Source organism: Mirounga angustirostris, unplaced genomic scaffold, assembly GCF_029215605.1.
Source record: "Mirounga angustirostris isolate CCGP_5_RB_7025 unplaced genomic scaffold, mMirAng1.0.hap1 SCAF_10, whole genome shotgun sequence".
Lineage (NCBI taxonomy): Eukaryota > Metazoa > Chordata > Mammalia > Carnivora > Phocidae > Mirounga > Mirounga angustirostris.
In genome coordinates this window covers 38,460,193-38,479,594 of record NW_026991718.1, presented here as the reverse complement: position 1 = coordinate 38,479,594, position 19,402 = coordinate 38,460,193, and the positions used below count along the sequence as shown (strand labels likewise).

Sequence of the window (19,402 nt, the reverse complement as noted above, 5' to 3'; positions counted from 1 at the left end):
ATAATACAGCCATCCAGACAACAGGACAACGAGTCCTAATTCTCGAGGATCCTTTTGCTTAAACAGATGACAGAAAGCAGAAGTGTGGCTCCCACACCACATCTGTGAGGCTGGGGAACAGCGTCCTCGGAGCAGAAGCCTCTTGTGCTGAGCTTCCACGTCCCGTACGACTGGCTGTAGCACCTCCTCTCCTTCCAAGGTCAACATATAACTTGAAACTGCAAAACACCTTGAAAATTCACTGCACATGACAAGCTACAATGAGACCAAGTGTTAAAGCAGAAATTTATTAAAATCCATTTTATATAATAGTGTTTTAGGGACAAAAAACGGTAGAGTCCTCAACATTCAGGCAGTCAACTCTATCCTCAGAAGTGCTTCGGGAGAAGACAGATTCCTTTGCCCTTTCCTCCAAAAGATACTTCTGTTTATATTCCTGAAAATGATGCATTGTGAGAAGACAGATTCCTTTGCCCTCCCCTCCAAAAGATACTTCTATTTATACCCCTGAAAATGATGCATTTATAACCCCACCTCTCAAGGACAATCCTGTTGAGATCCCAAAACCTCTGCAAAGAGTGAAAAGACAGGAGCAGAGAACCTTCTCAGAATGCAGTGCCTCATTTAGAGGTGTAGTGCAAGAGGTACAGAAAATGGTGCTGCTTCAGAGGGGTGTACCCGCTCCTGGCAGGTGGGCTGGGAAAGAGCCCGAGGGCCCAGCGGGGCGGACCCTAGCTGCGGAGTGTGGCCAGACGGGACTGCATGGCCTCCAGGGCCTCTTCCTCCTCCTCATCTTCTGATGCCGCCATCGCTCCTGGAGGTTCAGGCTCTGGAAGGGCGTCGGTCACTTTACTAGGTGCTTTGCCCAAGGCCCCTGAAAAGAAACAGCAAATAAATTAACCAAGTATCATTTTAAAGAAGTGGTCCCTCATCCTCTCTGCCTTTCGTGCCTGGAAGAGTCCAACAAGAAACAGAAAAGGGGCAATAAAACGAGCTGTTTGCATGAGCTATATGCAAACACCAGCTTGTGATGAGACCAAGGTTACAATAACTGAGGATTCTGGTTTTTAGAATTTTGGTTCTGACACTCTTAGTCTAAATTCCTAAACACTACTGAATACTTAATTTTCAAGATGTTAAGTGTTAAGATGAAGATGTTAAATGTCTCTCAGTAAAACGAAATTGTTTCTAAACCTTCACAAAATGTTTTCCTGAAGCAACTAGTCTTTCTCCCAATAGTTTTAAAACAAAGAAACAATTTTAAAACAAATAGATAAAAATTAAATGTCACCACTTTTTTTATTAAGCCTAAGACCCAATATCCAGAAGTAAAAATAAAGTTTAAAACCTCATTAACTTTCAGAGATAACTACTATTTTTTGTTATTCCCTTTCCAGACTTTTTCTATAGGCCTAGTTTTTACACAAGAGTATGGATTGCAGTAACAAGGCTTTTCCCACACATTATATTGTGGACATCTCTCCATGTCAACGAATGTACTTCCACATTACCACACCTATAAAGTATTCCATTAAAACAGATATAACACAATACAACCACTACTCTATTATTAGGCATTTAGCTTGTTTCAAACTTTTCAGTATGATAAATAATACTACAGACATCCTTGAATTAAATCTTTCATCACATCCTTAATTACAGAATAAACTCCTGGAAATCAATCTGTTAGGTCCAGGGCTTTTGACAGCTATCGCCAAACTGCTTTCAAGAAAGTCTATCCCAATGTTAAGCTCCCAACGGCAGTGTTGTGAGAGCAGTGCTTCTCCTTACCATTTTGAAAACTCTAGGAATTTTTAAAAAGATGTTATGGATATTGTGTTTATTTTTCAAGAACTAACTTTATAATCTAAAAAATGTGGAAGTAAGAGAGTCCAAAAGAAAAAGCTACTAGATAACTTAGTGACTGCAAGAAGAATGACCACAAAAGGAGGGGAGAAAGAGGAAGAATCTCAGGGCCATACCTGCTGTGATTTCAAACAGAATTTTGTCAATTTCCATTTCTGCTGCTTCTTCCATTTCTTCCTGATCATCCATGCTTTCAAAAGTGTCCTCTAACATTTCTTCTATGATGCCAGCCTAAAGGCAGAACAGATCACATCAAATCTGTTCCCCAGAGACTCCTCTGTGGGTCTAGTTCCACCCGAGCCCTAGTGTCTCCAAGTCCAGACCACCCTTCTGAGGGCTAATACCTAGACAGATGGCCACTAGAAACACTGATGCTGTCTCTCCTCTCTGAAGAAAGGCAAAGGCCACAGGGAAATTGTTCTCCATATTCAGTACCAGGGCTGGTGGGGGCCCTCTCTCAGCAGAGCCTCACATAGTAACCCAGACTGTAATGACAGCACTTGAGGAACAACCTACTGAAAATGAGTGTGCTCTGGGCTCTCTTAGGAAGCATGTACCCTGGGGCGCCTGGGTGGCTCAGTCAGATAGGCGTCTGCCTTCGGCTCAGGTCATGATCCAGGGTCCTGAGACTGAGCCCCCGTCGGGCTCTCTGCTTAGCAGGGAGCCTGCTCCTCCCTCTCCCGCTGCCCCTTCTGCTTGTGCTCTCTCTCTCTCTGACAAATAAATAAATTAAATCTTAAAAAAAAAAAAATGGAGTGGAGTCTTCATGGACACTATGATTAACAAGTACTAAGAGCAGTTGGGGTTCTATGGACCCCTGAAAAGGCCTGAAGAGTACTTAGCGTGTCCAGGTTACACCTGCCGGTACAGGGCCAGTCCAAGGGGTTCTGGGAAGGATCAAACAATTCACCAAAGACTGATCCTCCATTCCTGAGAGAACTGATAAGGTTTCTGGACCCAACAAGGTAACGCCCAGACTTTACTGGAAGCCCCGTGCCTGGCAGCCTGAAGCTAGCCACTCAGCCTCCTGTGTCCTCAGTGTGGGGCACAAGAAAACCATTCTCGAACACTGCCCAACACAAGCCGGACCCACAGTCTTCCCAAGTAAAACCCTACTGACTGTTTTTTGTTTGGTTTTGAAGCAAAAGGTCCTAACAGCACCCTCCAGTGACAGAAAGAGGCCCCTGGTATCCCTGGGTAGAAGAGATGGGAAGGGACTGAGAGGCAGAAGGAAAGTATGGGTTCAGGCTTCTGAGAAGCTGCCAGAAGAGAAAAATCCTAATTGCTTTGCCATTTGCAAGAACTGAGCCCCTTGACCCAGGGGTTCAAGGAGCAGAGGGGCACTTGTGGCAGCTCTGGCCCTGGCTTCCCCGCACTTAGCAGGGCACTTAGCAGGGCATGGCGCTCAATGACCATGCTGATGGCATCAGATGTAAAGCAAGCCCTCTCTCCTGCCTGCCTTTCCTGTCCAAATGACATGAATCAGACTAATAACCATATTCTACCCACTCTCAGATCCTTTCCTCCCAACCTAAATTTACAAATAAATTCAATTCACACAGGTGGAGACTTCTGACCTGAACGAATGGATGTCATCTTACTGTTGGAGGCTACCGTAGAGGAGGTTCAGGACATGCTCTGTAACTGGCTAAAAGAGCCTACTGGAATCCTGACTGTAACAGTCTTCCACATCCTGGAGGTAGAAGTCATTCACTCATTTATTCACTTATTCAGTCAGCAACCATTCATCAAATGCCTGCTCTGTGCCACACACAGGCCAGGGTCTGGGAACAAATGGAATGACTAACATCATGTCCCTGCCCTCAAGGAGCTGGGCCCCTACCAGAGGCTTCAGTTTGTACTTGGCGATGTATCCTGGAATGAGTTCAGTAAATATTTATTATGTATTACATGCAAGCCTTCCTCCCAATCTATAGTACTCTCAGCATTCAGAAACCATTGTGGAAAAGACCCCAGATTCTAAAAGGGTCTTCCCCTCAGATTCTGGTGGCTACATAAGTTAGAATGAGCAGGCCTAAAGTCATTCTAAGAATTACCTTTTTATCCAGTTCTACATGGACAGTCATCACAACTTGGGAAAAAAGATCCACACACCACTTTTAAAGGACACACGCTCCTGACCCCATTTCCTCCCTACTACTGCCCAAGCACTTCTCGTTCCAAAGACCTGGGTTCTGGGCATTATGTTGTCGTTCCATCAACTTTCTCCCGTTCCTCTCTCCCACACCCGAGAGCCCTGCGCAGAATTCAAGTTCACAAATGCAATTCCCCAGGAGGAAGAAAGGCAATTTCTATACGTAAGCTAATATAGAGGAATCTGAGGTGTACAAAGTTGGCTCTCAGGTCACAAGTCCAAAGTGAGAAACACAGCTGTCTGAGGAACTCACTGTCGCCACCTCTAACACAGCTCAGGCAATAAGGTCAGACGTGTGTGCTGCAACCCCAGGTCTGTCACTTACTGCCAAGGTCACTTAGGTAGATTACCTGGCAACTTGAAGACTCGATTTCCTCCCGTGTAAAATGGGGTAAAACCCAGCTCCCCCACAGGGTCACCGGGAGGACTCTCTAGGACAGCACGGGCTGCAGGGGCTCAGTAACAGTGTCCTCCTGAGCCTTATCCCTGCCTGAAGGCCACCAGCAGAAGATCTTTCTAGGCCCTGATCCTGGGACACTGGCGATCTGACCCAGCCTCCGCTCTCGTCAGCTCAGACGGTCTCAACCAGTGTTAAGAGCTGCTCCTCTGTCTTCAAAATCATTCTGTCTGGCAACAGTGGTCCGTTCATTCCTGCCCACCCCTGGCCCTAGCCGCCTACCATCTGCTGGGAGTGACCTCCAGGAATGGGATGCAGGGGTGGCCCCAGGTCACCTTCATCATTTCTTTGGATAGTTCCCTCATGGTGGCCTGGATTTCTGGGATCTTCACAAGACTCTGCATGGCCTTCATCACTTCCGTGCTCTTCTGCAGGGAACCAGCCACTCGCAAAACCGCTGAGAGGGAAAAGTAACAGGACTCTTTAACAGAATGTGACGCAGAATTGGTATAAAGAGTAACAGTCATAAGGTATTCTTATAAAAGAGATCAGTAATAGGTGGACTCCCAAAGCTATTTATGAACTGGCAGACTACATTACTGTGCTAGTTGACCAAGAGACTGACTTTTCCAAATTGTATGTGACTTTGGCTACAATAGGTACACATTCTCTGAGCATGCACACAAACCGGCTGATCTAGAAAGCTGCCTGAAGGCATGCATCTGATCTTGAAGGAAGAAGTCAGCTAGGAATGACTGTGACACCCAAGACAAGTCACACATGGGAGGAACAGCTCTAGACCTTGCCAGGCCACAGTGGAAAATTCAATACCTTAGGATACCCAACATGGTGCTCCCCATAGACCAGCTTATGGATGGCGACTGCTCTGTGAGAGACCTGTCACTGGTCCTCAGGAAAATGAGAGAAATCAGGATAAGATACACAGTGAGTCTATGTGTTGCAGTATGGTGGTTACTGTTCCTTGTTAAGGAAACATTTTTGGTAGTCTGATCATATCCATACTACATATTCTATCTAAGAAATCACGATAATAGCAACTGATCATCCCTCTGCCCTGCCCCCCGGCCACACACACATCTTTAACATGTCAAAACAAAGATTTAGCACCCCTCCAAATCTGTTCTGGAATTTCATGAGACTTAAAGTTCTGAGCTGTTCAACAACAGCTTTCACATCTAAAGGAAGATGAGAGGCAAGGAAACAAGAGTGACCAGGAAATGACTGTCTAACATACACACAATTTTATGATTTTTCCAAAGGAGTCAGGAAGTTTGCTAGTTGCAGAGAATACTTCATTTCCCTTAACATTAGAATGGAAAACTAAAATATTGATCTATTTATTAAGATTACTGGGGCGCCTGGGTGGCTCAGTCGTTGAGCGTCTGCCTTCGGCTCAGGTCATGATCCCGGGGTCCTGGGATCGAGCCCCGCATCGGGCTCCCTGCTCTGTGGGAAACCTGCTTCTCCCTCTCCCACTCCCCCTGCTTGTGTTCCCTCTCTCACTGTCTCTCTATCAAAAAATAAAATCTTTAAAAAAAAAAAAGATTGGGCACCTGGTGGCTCAGTTGTTTAAGCAACTGCCTTCGGCTCAGGTCATGATCCTGGAGTCCCGGGATCGAGTCCGCATCGGGCTCCCTGCTCAGCAGGGAGTCTGCTTCTCCCTCTGACCCTCCCCCCTCTCATGTGCGCTCTCTCTCTCATTCTCTCTCTCAAATAAATAAATAAAATCTTTAAAAAAAAAAAGATTAAGATTATTATAATTATAGCAGAAATACCAAGAATCTGTATGGTTGAAATAATTATATATGCCATTATAATGGTACAAAAAAGTTCTAAAATATTAAAGTTACTATTGATTATTGTAAAAAAGTAAGTGATGGGAAGAAGGGCAAAAGTAAAGCTAATTCCATACAGTTCTTTTTGAACTATAATGTTTGATGTCTACACAGGCCCATGTTTTATCCTAATTTGGATCCTGCGTCTATACCAGAGTGTGTGCCTGAATGTGACATGTGTTCAATAAACTTTTTTGAGCTGAGTTAGTAAAAACAAAAAGATGGGAGACAGAAAAAAATGGTGTGACAGGTGTTAAAATACTAAAACATTTGTACTTTGAAAGAGGTATAAATTTCTAATTGTTGAACAAGAAAGGGAAGAGTCAATATAGTGGGGAAAAGAAGAAGCAAAAATAAACTTAGAAATAAAACTAATTCCAAAAAATTTAATTTATAACCAATCAAGATTGGGGTAAGTGGATTTTTAAAAGACCAAAAATATATGTATGTGCTACAATGGAAACTCAAAGAAGATACGTATACAGAGAAAAATAAAAGACTAGACTAAGATGTACTTTCTATGTTCCACAAGGAAAGAAGCAGGTGAGGCAGATAAAAATTATTTTATAATAAAAATAGTCACCCCTACAAGAGAATGAGAAGACAAGCCATAAGCTGGAAGAAAATATTTGCAAAAGACATATCTGAGAAAGGACTGTTATCCAAAGTATGCAAAGAACTCTTAAAACTCAACAATAAGAAAATGAACAACCCAATTAAAAATGGGCAAAAGACCTAAACAGATACCTCACCAAAAAGATATACAGATGGCAAAAAACAAAAACAAAAAAAGAGCAAACCAAAACACAACCACCAACCCACATGAAAAGATAATCAACATGTCATCAGGGAACTGCAAATTAAAGAAATACCACTACACATGTATTAAAATTGTCAATATCCAAAAACACTGACAACACTCAATGCTGGCGAGGATGTGGAACTATAAAGGAGCTCTACTTCTTTGCTGGTGGGAATGCAAAATGGTAGTACAGCCACTCTGGAAGACAATTTGGCAATTTCTTACAAAACTAGACATATTCTTACTATATGATCCAACAATTGTACTCCTTGGTATTTACCCAAATGAGCTAAAACACATATCTACACAAAAACCTGCAGATTAGAAGCTTTCTTTGTAACTGCCAAAACTTAGAAGCAACCAAGATGTTGCTTGAAAGTGAACAATAATGGATAAAGTGTGGTACATACAGACAATGGAATATTCAGCACTAAAAAGAAATGAACTCGCAAGCCATTAAAAAATGAAGGAAACTTACATGCATATTACTAAATGAAAGAAGCCAATCTGAAAAGCTTACACACGGGGCGCCTGGGTGGCTCAGTTGTTAAGCGTCTGCCTTTGGCTCAGGTCATGATCCCAGGGTCCTGGGATCGAGCCCCGCATCGGGCTCCCTGCTCGGCGGGAAGCCTGCTTCTCCCTCTCCCACTCCCCCTGCTTGTGTTCCCTCTCTCGCTGTGTCTCTCTCTGTCAAATAAATAAAATCAATCTTAAAAAATAAATAAAAGGCTTACACACTGTATGATTCCAACCATATGACATTCTGGAAAAGGCAAAACTAGGGAGACAGTAAAAAGATCAGTGGTTGCCAGGGGTTGGAGGAGGAAGGGGTGAAGAGGCAGAACACAGAGGATTTTTAGCTATGTATATTTCACAATAACAAAAGAATCTCTGGGGCACCTGGGTGGCTCAGTTAAGCAGGGGAGCATGAAGCCTGCTTAAGATTCTCTCTCTCCCCCTCTCCCCGCTGCCCCCCACCCCACTCACATGCATGCTTACGCGCGCATGCTCTCTAAAGAAGAAAAACAACAAAAGGTTAAAACAATACAGAAAACATTAATAAGCTAGCATTATAAAAACTAGCTGACATCTAAAATTAGAAAGATCAAAGTCACACAGAAGGGATCATGAAGTAAGCAGCATTTCCTGGTTGTAGCTCTTTCTGCTAGCCTCTCCCCAACCCACTGCGAGGCCTTCCACTGCTCTTCCAGTGTTCCAGGCTCCTCCCACTGTGGGGTCTCTGCACATGCTCCTCCCTCAATGTGCAGTGCAGGCCCCCGCTAATAGCTCTCTGGAGTGGGGACTTGATGGATAGATTTCTTTCTTTCTTTTTTAATGGTATGCTACATGAATTTGTATGTCATCCTTATGCAAGGATCATCGAATCTTCTTCTCATTAAGGTTATCATTCTGGTAATATGTGCTTGCCCAAGAGAGGACAAGATTTCTTTTTTTATTTTAAATGGACTCATAATTTTACTCCCGGTGCCTAGCATTGTGCCTGACACAGCTGACACTCAAATATTTGTTGAAGAAAGCAATAAATGAACTCAGAAGACACAAGGAAAACTATAATATTCAAATATGACTTTTAAAAAATGTTAAACATATTCATGTCTTAATAGCAAACAACACTGAGGTGGTTAAAAAAAGACTCAAGTGCTTCTTTTATATATATATATATTTTTTTTTCTTTTTAAGATTTTATTTATTTGACAGAGAGAGACACAGCGAGAGAAGGAACACAAGCAGAGCGAGTGGGAGAGGGAGAAGCAGGCTTCCCGCAGAGTGGGGACCCCGATGTGGGGCTCGATCCCAGGACCTTGGGATCATGACCTGAGCCAAAGGCAGACGCTTAACAAATGAGCCACCCAGGCACCCCAAAAGACTAAAGTGTTTCTACATACAATGACATAGTTAAGTCAGAAATGTGTTTCCTTTTTTGTACTGACCATAAAAATTCCAGAACTTTTTTTATAGAAATAAAATCAATTTCATATAGCAAAGGAAGAGGAGGGACTTCAACAAAGTAGTTCTCCCCAAGTTTTCAATTACAGACATAGAATGGCTACATATTAGTGACAATAACAGACCAAATGATCTCAGAAAAGAAACTAAAACCCAGAAATAAACACAAAAACGAAAAAAAGCATTTAAAACCCAGAAATAAACATAAAAAACACTGAAGTATTTAAAGGATTAATCTTTTAGCATTTCACTGTGGAAATTTCTAACATACACAAAAGTGGAGAAGTGTCATTTCACCAAAGAGGAGATATGGCTGGCAAGTAAGCACATGAAAAAAATATTCCTACTCATCTACCACTAGGGAAATGCAAATTAAAACCACGATCAGCTCCACACACCCATCAGAACTGCCAAAATAAAAAATAGTGACCAAATGTTGTGGAGGATGCAGAAAAACTGGATCACTCATACACTGGCATGTGGGAATTTAAAATGTACCACCACTCTGGACAACAGTTCCTTATATACAAACATAAAACCCAGTAATTGTTCTATTGGGCTTCTAGCTCGGAGGAAAGATTTATGTTCTTGCAAAAACCTGTATACTTTTAGAGCAGCTTTACTCAAAATATCTGATAACTGGAAACAACCCAGAAGTCCTTCAACAGGTGAATGGTTAAACTGTGGTACAGCCATACCACGGAATACTACTCAGCAATAAAAAAGGAATGAACTACTGATACAGGCAAACCCTGAGTTAATTTCCAGAGAATTACACTAAGTGGAAAAAAAAAATCAATCCCAAGAGGTTACATACTGTCTGATTCCATTTATATAACATTCCTGAAATGATAAAATTATGAAATGGAGAACAGATTAGTGGTTGCCAGAGATGGGCTGGGAGGGAGATGCCAGAGATTAGGTGGGTAGGTGTGGTTATAAAAGGACAACATGAGGGATCCTATCCTTGTAGAAATGGAAACTGAAAACATTCTGCAGCTTGACTATATCAATGCCAATATCCTGGTTGGGATATTGTACTATAATTGGGGAAAATTGGCAAAGGGTACACAGATCTCTGTATATTACTTCTCATAACTGCGTGTGTGTGAATCTACAATTATCTCAAAATAAAAACCTTAATTAAAAACTCTCATGGGGCACCTGGGTGGCTCAGTCATTAAGCGTCTACCTTCGGCTCAGGTCATGATCCCAGGGTCCTGGGATTGAGCCCTGCATTGGGCTCCCTGCTCAGTGGGGAGCCTGCTTCTCCCTCTCCCTCTGCCATTCCCCCTGCTTGTGCTCTCTGGCTCTCTCTCTGTCCAATAAATAAAATCTTAAAAAAAAAACAAAAAACCCTTGGAAAACAATATAGGTAGGGGGCGCCCGGGTGGCTCAGTCGGTTAAGCATCTGCCTTCAGCTCAGGTCATGATTCCAAGGTCCTGGGATCAAGCCCCTCGTTGGGCTCCCTGCTCAGTGGGGAGTCTACTTCTCCCTCTCCCTCTGCCCCTGTTCATGTTCTCTCCCTCTCTCACACGCTCTCTCTCTCAAATAAATAAAACATTAAAGAATATATAAAAATAAAGCAATAATATATTCCCATGCCTGCCTACTAAAAAAGATATACACAAAAAATACAAGTTCTGCTATGAATACTACTATAATAACCAAAGATGGAAACAAAAGTAGCTAAATACAGGCTTCACTTCATAATCAGCAATGCAAAAACTAATGTAGATATTCTGAAAAGAATTTGACACCAATAATAAAAGCAACAAAAGCACAAAACTCTACGTATCATAGGTTCTTGTGGAAATTACAGTTAAATTTAAAAAACAGAAAAGGAAATTAAAATAAATATAAAAAAATGGCATCAACACCAAAATTCTGCAGCTCCTTGATATCGAGGGCCCAGGGAAGCAAGACACTCACAAACTGGACTGACTGTGATTATTAAAAGCCAATTCAAACATGGCAATCACAAACAGAACGAATACAATTTGGAGAAAATATGGAATCTTACAATATTTCACAATAACGACAAGTGAAAGCTCAGAGAAGTGACAAAAACATTCAAGCCTCAAAAATAAAAGTATCTTTGAAGAGAGTAAGATACTTCTTCCTTATAATAGGGTTCAGAAAAAGAGTTAAAAGATAAATGATTTATAAGAAACATCCGATACATAATAAGAAATAAAGAACAGAAAGATAAAAATTAAAAGGAAAAGGAGATAGTACACATTCTATAACATGGGAAACTCAACCAAAGGCCATGAAAGAGAATTACAGTCATTAAAAATGATTGGCACCATGCACCTTTGGGAAACTTTTAAAATTTAAAATCAAGTTTATTTATAATTTATATGCTACCACTTGAAAAAATAATTTGAAACGGTTTATTACAAAGACATTGCATTAGCAGGTATGATAAAATAAATAGAGAAGCAGGACTCCTGGGTGGCTCAGTCGGTTAAGCGTCTGCCTTCGGCTCAGGTCATGGTCCCAGGGTCCTGGGGTGGAGCCCCGCATCCATCGGGCTCCCTGCTCAGCGGGAAGCTGCTTCTCCCTCTCCTCCCTGCTTGTGCTCTCTCTCACTATCCCTGTTGCTATCTCTGTCTCTCTCTCTCAAATAAATAAATCTTAAAAAAAAATAAGTAAATAGAAAAGCTAAAAAGGGTGAGTTGACTCCACAAATGTAGGCCTTAAGTTTCTCAACAGTGGCACTGCTGAATGGTTTGGGCTGGACAATTCTGCTGTAGGTGGCTGTTTGATGCATTCTAAGTGTTTAGCAGCATCCCTGGCTTCCACCCACCACATGCCAGTAGCATTTCCCCCATCCTCCAGTTGTGACAACCAAAAATGTCTCCAAACACTGCCAAATGTCCCCTGAAGGGCAAAACTGCCCTCTGTTGGGGATCAGTAACCTAGGCTGGCAGAGCTACTACAACTGAGAATAAATTTAGCTTTAGCATCTCAACAGCTGGGGCACAAAGGCTAACCGTGTTCTGAGCCTTGGTAAGGAGGCTGGTAGAAGCATACTGTCTCGCTGGGAAAGATCATTTTTTTCCAGCACTGGGTTCTAACAGAAATTTCATACCCCAAGCTTTACTGACTATACCAGTAATTGTATAGAAGTTATAGAAATAGTCTTCATATAGCTGTCTCTTTTCCATCAAAAAAACAAGCAAAGGAACACTGCAAATATAGCTCAGGAAAGGCATTTCTGTGGGAAGCAAAGCTAAGAGGGATGAAAATGTGGCTTTCTGATGATCCAGCCTGCTACAGACAGGACCTTGAAAATTCTAGAACTACTATGTCATGTCATTCACTTAATGTCAATTATATATTCTTGTACACTCACAGCTCCGTAAAAGAAGTATTCATATCAACAATAACTAAAATTAAAAAGGAAACAAACAGAAGCAATCAATTTGTTAGGGAGGTATGCTTTTACCCTTTTAAAAATTTCTATTACTGTATTTTGTTTGTGCAAAGGAAAAATATTTCATCTGAAAAAGACAATTTGCTCTACAGATTTTGAATTTGTGCAAGTTTTGAAGGAAAACATTTAAAACCACTGAATAAACACATGGACAATACATGACACAGATACATATTTTAGAAGATTATTATTGTTCAGCAAATCTTACAGAAATTGAATTTTTATCTTGTATATGCTAGATCACATTTTAAACGCCAAATAAAGGGAAAAATCTGTTCCTATGTGTTTATTTATGGGCTTGGACTTGGAGACCTGGGTAAGAAATATGTATGTATGCATATCTATTACTGTATTGCCCATTGTATGTAATACGTGTAATTATATGTTTATGTAAGAACAGTATGTCATTATATATACATGTCATTTATATATAAAATGACACACTATTAGAGTAAACAAAGCAAACTGCCCGCCACTCCAGATGGCGCTGTAACAGTAGTTATTGGTGGAGAGGGCTGAGGCCAAAACAAGGGAATTGGTGAACACTTACTTTTTATTTTATATATTTGTGCAGTATTTTTTTTTTACAGTAAGCCTGCGTAACTTTTAAAAATTTTTGATTCAACATCAGTTTAAATTTCACAAACGTTATGTTTCACTTCAAAGATCTATACTTTGCAAACTCACTTTCAAGTGCTCCTATCAAAGCAAGGAAAACAAACAAAGAGGCCACAGAAGGAGATCGGAACAGGTCCCTAAGTAGAGAGGCTGCCCTAGCCTGACCCTCTCTTTTCATTGCCTTTCTTGCTCCTCTGGCCACTCTGCCTCAACTACCCATGGGCTCAGAGCTCCCTTTCAGTCCCTGCCTCCAGGACTCCACGATGGTTCAGCATCCAGGCCTGGCCCACCTTTATTTTTACTGTGACAAAATATGCATAACATAAAATTTACTGTTTTAACCATTTTTAAGTATCATATTCACACTGTTGTGCAGTTGTCACCACCGTCTCTAGAACTTTTTTCATCTTCCCAAACTGAAATTCTATCTCCATTAAACGCTCAATGTCCCATCTCCCCTCCTTCCAACCCCGGGCAACCACCACTGTACTGTCTCTACGCATCTGACTGTTCTAGGTACCCCACCCAAGTGACATCATATAGTTGTTACCTGTCCTTTTGTGACAGGCCTATTACACTTAGCATAACGCCTTCAGGGTTCATCCACATTGTAACAACGTGTCAGCATTTCCTTCCTTTTTAAGTTAAGGCTGAATAATATTCCATTGCGTGTACACACATTTTGTTTATCCATTCATCCTTCAATGGACACTGGGGTTAACCTTTACCTTTTGCCTACTGTCAGTAATGTGACAATGAACGTGGATGTACAAATATCTGTCTGAGTCCCTGCTTTCGATTCTTTTAGGCATACACCCAGAGACGGAATTTCTGGATCGCACGGCAATTCTATTTCCTGCCCCACCTTTGAACCTCTCTCTTGATTTACTCCAATTAAAGCATACTCATCATCTGTCTTACTCTGCAAGAAGCTGCTGTCAGAAAGCGATCACTTGGAAAGCATCTAACCATGACAATGTATTAATAGCTGGCAAGGTTTAACATATTACCCTTCCCAAGGACATCTGCATTTTAACTGAAGAAACATCTTAAGGAAAATGACTTCATCAAATGGTGGCTTTTCCAAGCAGCAGCAGGCTGGGGGCGGAAGGGGGGGCGGACATCGAGGGCAAGACCCTAATCTCTCAGGAACTCTCAGTACAGTATTCCTAATTTCCTCTTTTCTATTCCAAAATGTAGACTTCTCCCTCCTGCCCTGTCCTTGATGCCACCTTCAGTTACCTTCGCCGCTGTATTTATTAATTTGCCAACAGGAACATCCTACTATAGACCCTCTCAACAACCCTCCCTGGGGGTTCCTCCTACCAGGCATTGTGCTTAGGTGCTAGGGAAGCAGGGCGATCCTGCTGGAGTCAATCTGGTCAGCCCCAAACAGAATCTCCGTTCTCTCTTCAAAGCCGCCTCCTTCGCCTGGGTTTCCAGTGTCTTTTAATGGCCCTGCATTCTTCAGGCTCAAGGGCTTAGAGCATTTCCAGCTTATTTATACCTTCACTACGTCCATTTAGTCTGCATCCAGACTGGGTCTTCCTAGCGTCCTCTCCTCCACTGCATCCCGTCGGACTGAGCTACTCAGGCCCTGCCTGCCGTGGGGGCTCAGGTCCCCCTGCCCACCATCCCGCTGTGCCAGGCCCTCGCGCACTGCAGTCTGGGCTCGCAGGCAGCCGCGGTGCTCCACTGCCTACAAGATGAATGACAGCTCCTCAGTTTAACTTACCAAACTGACTCCAAATTACCCTTGGAGCTTTACCTCCCACTGCCCCCCTTAATGTGCTCTTGTCAAACGGAATCAAGTGCTGTCTGCTGAACACAGCCTGAAAGATTTCACCTGTGCCTTTGTACATCCTAACCAATCAACTGAGAGGACTCCGATTCTCCCCAAAATACTTTTCCTCTGAACTCCCCTTGCATATTATCTCGCCATCACTACCGCCTGTCTCAACCGGAACTTGTCTCTGAAAACCCTTGCTCTCCTAACAGCTGTAAAAACCGTCTTCTTCACCTTCCTGCTCAGCCTCTCTGGCCATCCCTCCCCCTTGCTCTCAGGCACCCCAACCGCCCAGAACTTCCTTCAGTGCTTTAAGTGCACAGTTCTTTTTGGCCCCAGGGCTTTCCGGCAGTCTGGCTGGCCCCGCCCCCATCCGCCACCACCCACGTCCTCCAGCAGGTACCATCAGTCCCTGAAAGGAGCCATCGCTGACTGCAGTTCCCTTGATCACATGAACAGTCCCCTGGTGCTTACTGCAAATTTGCAGGACATCCACTCTTAAATTAAATTCATTATTTATTAGGTATTTTTATTTTTATTAAATTTATCTGATTATTTGCTTTCCACCCCATACTCTAGAGGGCAATGACTGTGCCTGTAATGTTGATTATTTCATCCCCTGTGCCCAGCAATATATCCGGCACATAACAGGGGCTAAAAAAAAATGCATTTATTAAATGCATTATCATTTCGCTCTTTGTAGCTTCTATCTGCCTGAGAAGACTGGGGAAGGTCCTGACGCAGCCTACACTTAATCCAGCCTCCCCACCCTCTTCTCCCTCTCCCTTTCTTCCTTAAAAAAAGAGGAGACAGAGGGAAGAAAGGGGTGGAGAGAAGGAGCTCTGAGAAACAGTTCAAGGAACACTAGAACATTTCAGAAAGAAGACTGTCGATAGGAGGAAAAAACTGTGTTCACGAAATAAGAACAGGATGATTTAAAAAAAAAAAAAAAGATCAGAGAGGGGCGCCTGGGTGGCTCAGTGGTTAAGAGTCTGCCTTCGGCTCAGGTCATGATCCCAGGGTCCTGGGATTGAGCCCCGCATGGGGCTCCCTACTCTGCGGGAAGCCTGCTTCTCCCTCTTCTCCCACTCCCCCTGCTTGTGTTCCCTCTCTCACTGTGTCTCTGTCAAATAAATAAATAAAATCTTAAAAAAAAAAAAAAAAGATCAGAGAACCCTTTTCTGTAAATAAAATTAAGACAGCCAAAATAAAGCATTCAAGAAAAGAAACAGAAAATAAAGTAGAGGAAATTTCTCAGAAAGGAAAACGCAGTGACAAAATCAATGACAGTGATATTCTGAACCCACATATAAAGCACTCACCACGTGCCAGGCGGTGAACAAGCCTCACACCTCCCCTATGAGGAAGGTGCTATTATGATTTTCAAAATGGAAAACAAGAAAGGTAAGAAAATTCAAGGATCAGTCTGGGAAATCTGACAACTAAAATCTTTTGCTTCCAGAAAGAAACAGAAAACAAAATGACAAAGAAGTGATCACATGAACACATCCAAGAACTAAGAGAGCAGGGAATAGAAGGGACAGAACCCCTGTCTTTTAGGAATCCATGTGGAATTATTCACAGATGAAAGCGTGTGAGGTCTTGGGCTCCCAGGGGAAGATGCAGGCAGGAAGTGCGCGTACAGCTGAGGTCCGACCCGCCAAGATTTCGGTGCAGGTGCGGCAACTGTGCCATGCCCACTAAGAAGGGGAGATGCCACCCATACACGAGGTGACAGAAGTTGGGCTTGCACATGAAAATGTGGAAAGCAACATTTGGAGGAACAAGGTGAGGTGAGGTCACCTGGGGGACAGAGAACATGGAAAACAGCAGGGGATCTAGAACAGAGCTTCGGAGCACTTTGACATTTAAAGACCGAACAGCAGGTATTTTACTTTTCCGTTGTGATAAAACCACAAACAATATATATTTGAAACCAATGATAAGGTATATTATTATGGGTGGATAAAGGATAACAAGCTTCTGACTTCTCTACAGTACATACGAGAGCTTTTGTTACCTTTACTACTGAAAGAACATGCTACAGAAGAAGAGATTTTTCAGGCATATTGCTTGTGAGCTGTAACTGAAAAGGTTTTTAGGAATCAGTATACAGAAAGAAAAGGTGAACAGAAGACCCTGATCAAGTACACTAGTTCCCTGAGAAATGTTATCTGCTATTAACAAGGTAACATTTCTCAAAAATTACAAAGTCTGACAAAGATTGGTGAAGAGGTATGGAAAAAAGAACTCTCATCTGCTGCTGGTGGGAATGTAAATTAGTAAAGCCTCTTTGGATAGCAATTTTGCAATTCTACCAAAATTTAAACACAGTTATTTTTAACCCAACAATTCCACTTCTGAGTATATAACTGTCCTAAAGAAACCTTAATGCACAGGCGAAAGTGAAAAGACGTTCACAGCTGCACTGTAATAGCAAAAAATCAAAAACAGCCTAAATGTGCATTAATGGGAGAAGGAAAAAAATGTGACACATCAGTCGGATGGAACACCATAAAGTAGTTTAAAAATATATCATTATCGGTATACTTCAAAAACACAATGATAAATGGAAAAAAACAATGCAGAATTGTATATATAGTATAAAAACATTTCTACACATTTTAAGATTCATGACAGCGGTTACCCATGGGGAGGTTGAGAGAGAAGGGACTGGAACTGAGAAGGCATATTAAAGGAGCTTCAACTTTAGTAATACGGCTTCTTCTATAATATAAAACTGAAGCAAATATAATAAGATGTCAAATTTTATTGATTCTGGGTGACAGGTACCTAAGCATCTACTATATTATCCGGTGTACTTTTATCTTTGCAACTGGGGAAACGAAAGAGGCTGTGCATACAGTGCTTTATTCATGGGAGAAGTGGGGGAGCAGAGTAAGCTAGATGTTTTCTAATGTTGATTCAGTAAAGGAAATACTGAAAAATTTTAAAGTAAGTTCACCGTGGTCAACTGAACATGTATCTTACCCTTACAGCATGTTGCAGAAAGAATAAGAAGTAAATATAAAACCTTCCTTGCTGGCTATGAAAGGCAAGAGTATACTTAAGCTTTCAAACTGACAGGTTAAGATTAGATTATTTCTTCCCGGTACTCTATGGTACTCTGGCTTCTTCAAAGGCATGTATCTAGATTACATAGCCAGTATTTAAATTTAAAGAGTGTGTATGTGTGTGTGTGTGTGTGTAATTACTTAGAGCTTAAGTAACAGATTGTAAAAGTTAAGATGATGTGGTATGGTTGGGTTTTTTGGTTTTTTTTTTGGTCCTTCCCAATCCATTATTAGTGTCTTCAGTATCTGGAGAAAGAAACTGATGATATATTCATTACTAGGCATTTTTAACAACTACATCTAAATGTTAACATTGAACACAAAGGAATACCTTCAGAGCCAAACACAACCAAATAATGGATTAGGTACTCATTTGGCACCAGCCTCTAAACTGAAATAGTCAAGCCTCCTCGCTTTTGAGTGTGATATATCATCAGTGTCGTATCTGACAGAGAGCTGAAAACATTCCTTAGTGAAAAATTTCACTGTAATTCCTGAGTCAGTACTCAAGCCTAAATATCTGACAGTCACTTGCTGCCATTCTCAAGGAATGATACTTCTGAGTTAGGACTTCTTAATTTAAAACCAGAAACCAACTGGTTGTAAAATTTAACCTATGACTCAAGCTGCCACTGACCTGAAGACTGATTCATGTAAAAGATCACAGGAGTATTATACTGGACAATAAAAGAAAACTTAATTATGTTTATTTTAAATATTATAAAAATTTTTAGAAATTAAACTGATAATTCACATGTGTGCTGAATACCCATTACATAGTCTACAGATTCCTAAGATGTAAGGAAGCATTAGGTAGGCAGCCAGAGATAAGGCAGAAAAGGAGGTGGTGTGAAAGCCAAAGACAAACGTGGACTATTTTAAAATTCTGCCTAGGGTGGTCTGTACCCAGGTGGGGTGAACACTCTTCCTCCTCCTCTAACGCACTTCTTAACTCCCATGATTCAACGCTCAGGTCACTTTACAACGCTGTTCACACAAGGGAAAATATTCTAAGTAAAGGAGATTAATATGCATATTTTGCCATTATTATAACAACTCTGGCAAAAGAAAATGAATCCTAATATGATAGTGATAATTATATTTTGCATTTGTGTAACACCCCAACCAAGACAATATAAAGAACAAAAACCAGAGCTGAGACTGTTTCTCCTACTCGAGGAAACCAGCCAGTACTGATAACAAGAGCAAGAGCATCAGCATTAATGAGGAAGCTATAAGGTAACTGCTCTCTTACCTAGCTGGTTCTTCATCCCCATGAGCACAGAGTTCATGTGAGCTTTGGAAGCATAGAGCTTGCTCACAGCCTTCCTTGACCTGATCATCTCCTTGGCTAGAACCACACAGACGTCCTTCTGACCCTTCTTGGCAGCATCTTTCACTGACCGTTTCACTTTTTCTTCTTCTCTTTGGATATCT

General features: G+C 41.7%; 1 protein-coding gene across 3 annotated transcripts in view; it reads right to left on the bottom strand.

Moving 5' to 3' along the window:
* Window positions 1–266: 266 nt before the first annotated feature.
* Window positions 267–19,402, bottom strand: part of LOC123851086 (E3 ubiquitin-protein ligase RNF103) — a 104,159-nt gene continuing 85,023 nt past the window's right edge. For all 3 annotated transcript variants that reach the window (XM_045884595.3, XM_045884592.3, XM_045884594.3), the window contains 4 exons: window positions 19,221–19,400; window positions 4,754–4,875; window positions 1,983–2,097; window positions 267–874 (listed from right to left, as the gene is read on the bottom strand). In XM_045884595.3, the coding sequence (XP_045740551.1) occupies window positions 732–874; window positions 1,983–2,097; window positions 4,754–4,875; window positions 19,221–19,400 (560 nt within the window). In that variant the 3' untranslated portion in view covers window positions 267–731. The remainder of the gene's footprint in view (window positions 875–1,982; window positions 2,098–4,753; window positions 4,876–19,220; window positions 19,401–19,402) is intronic.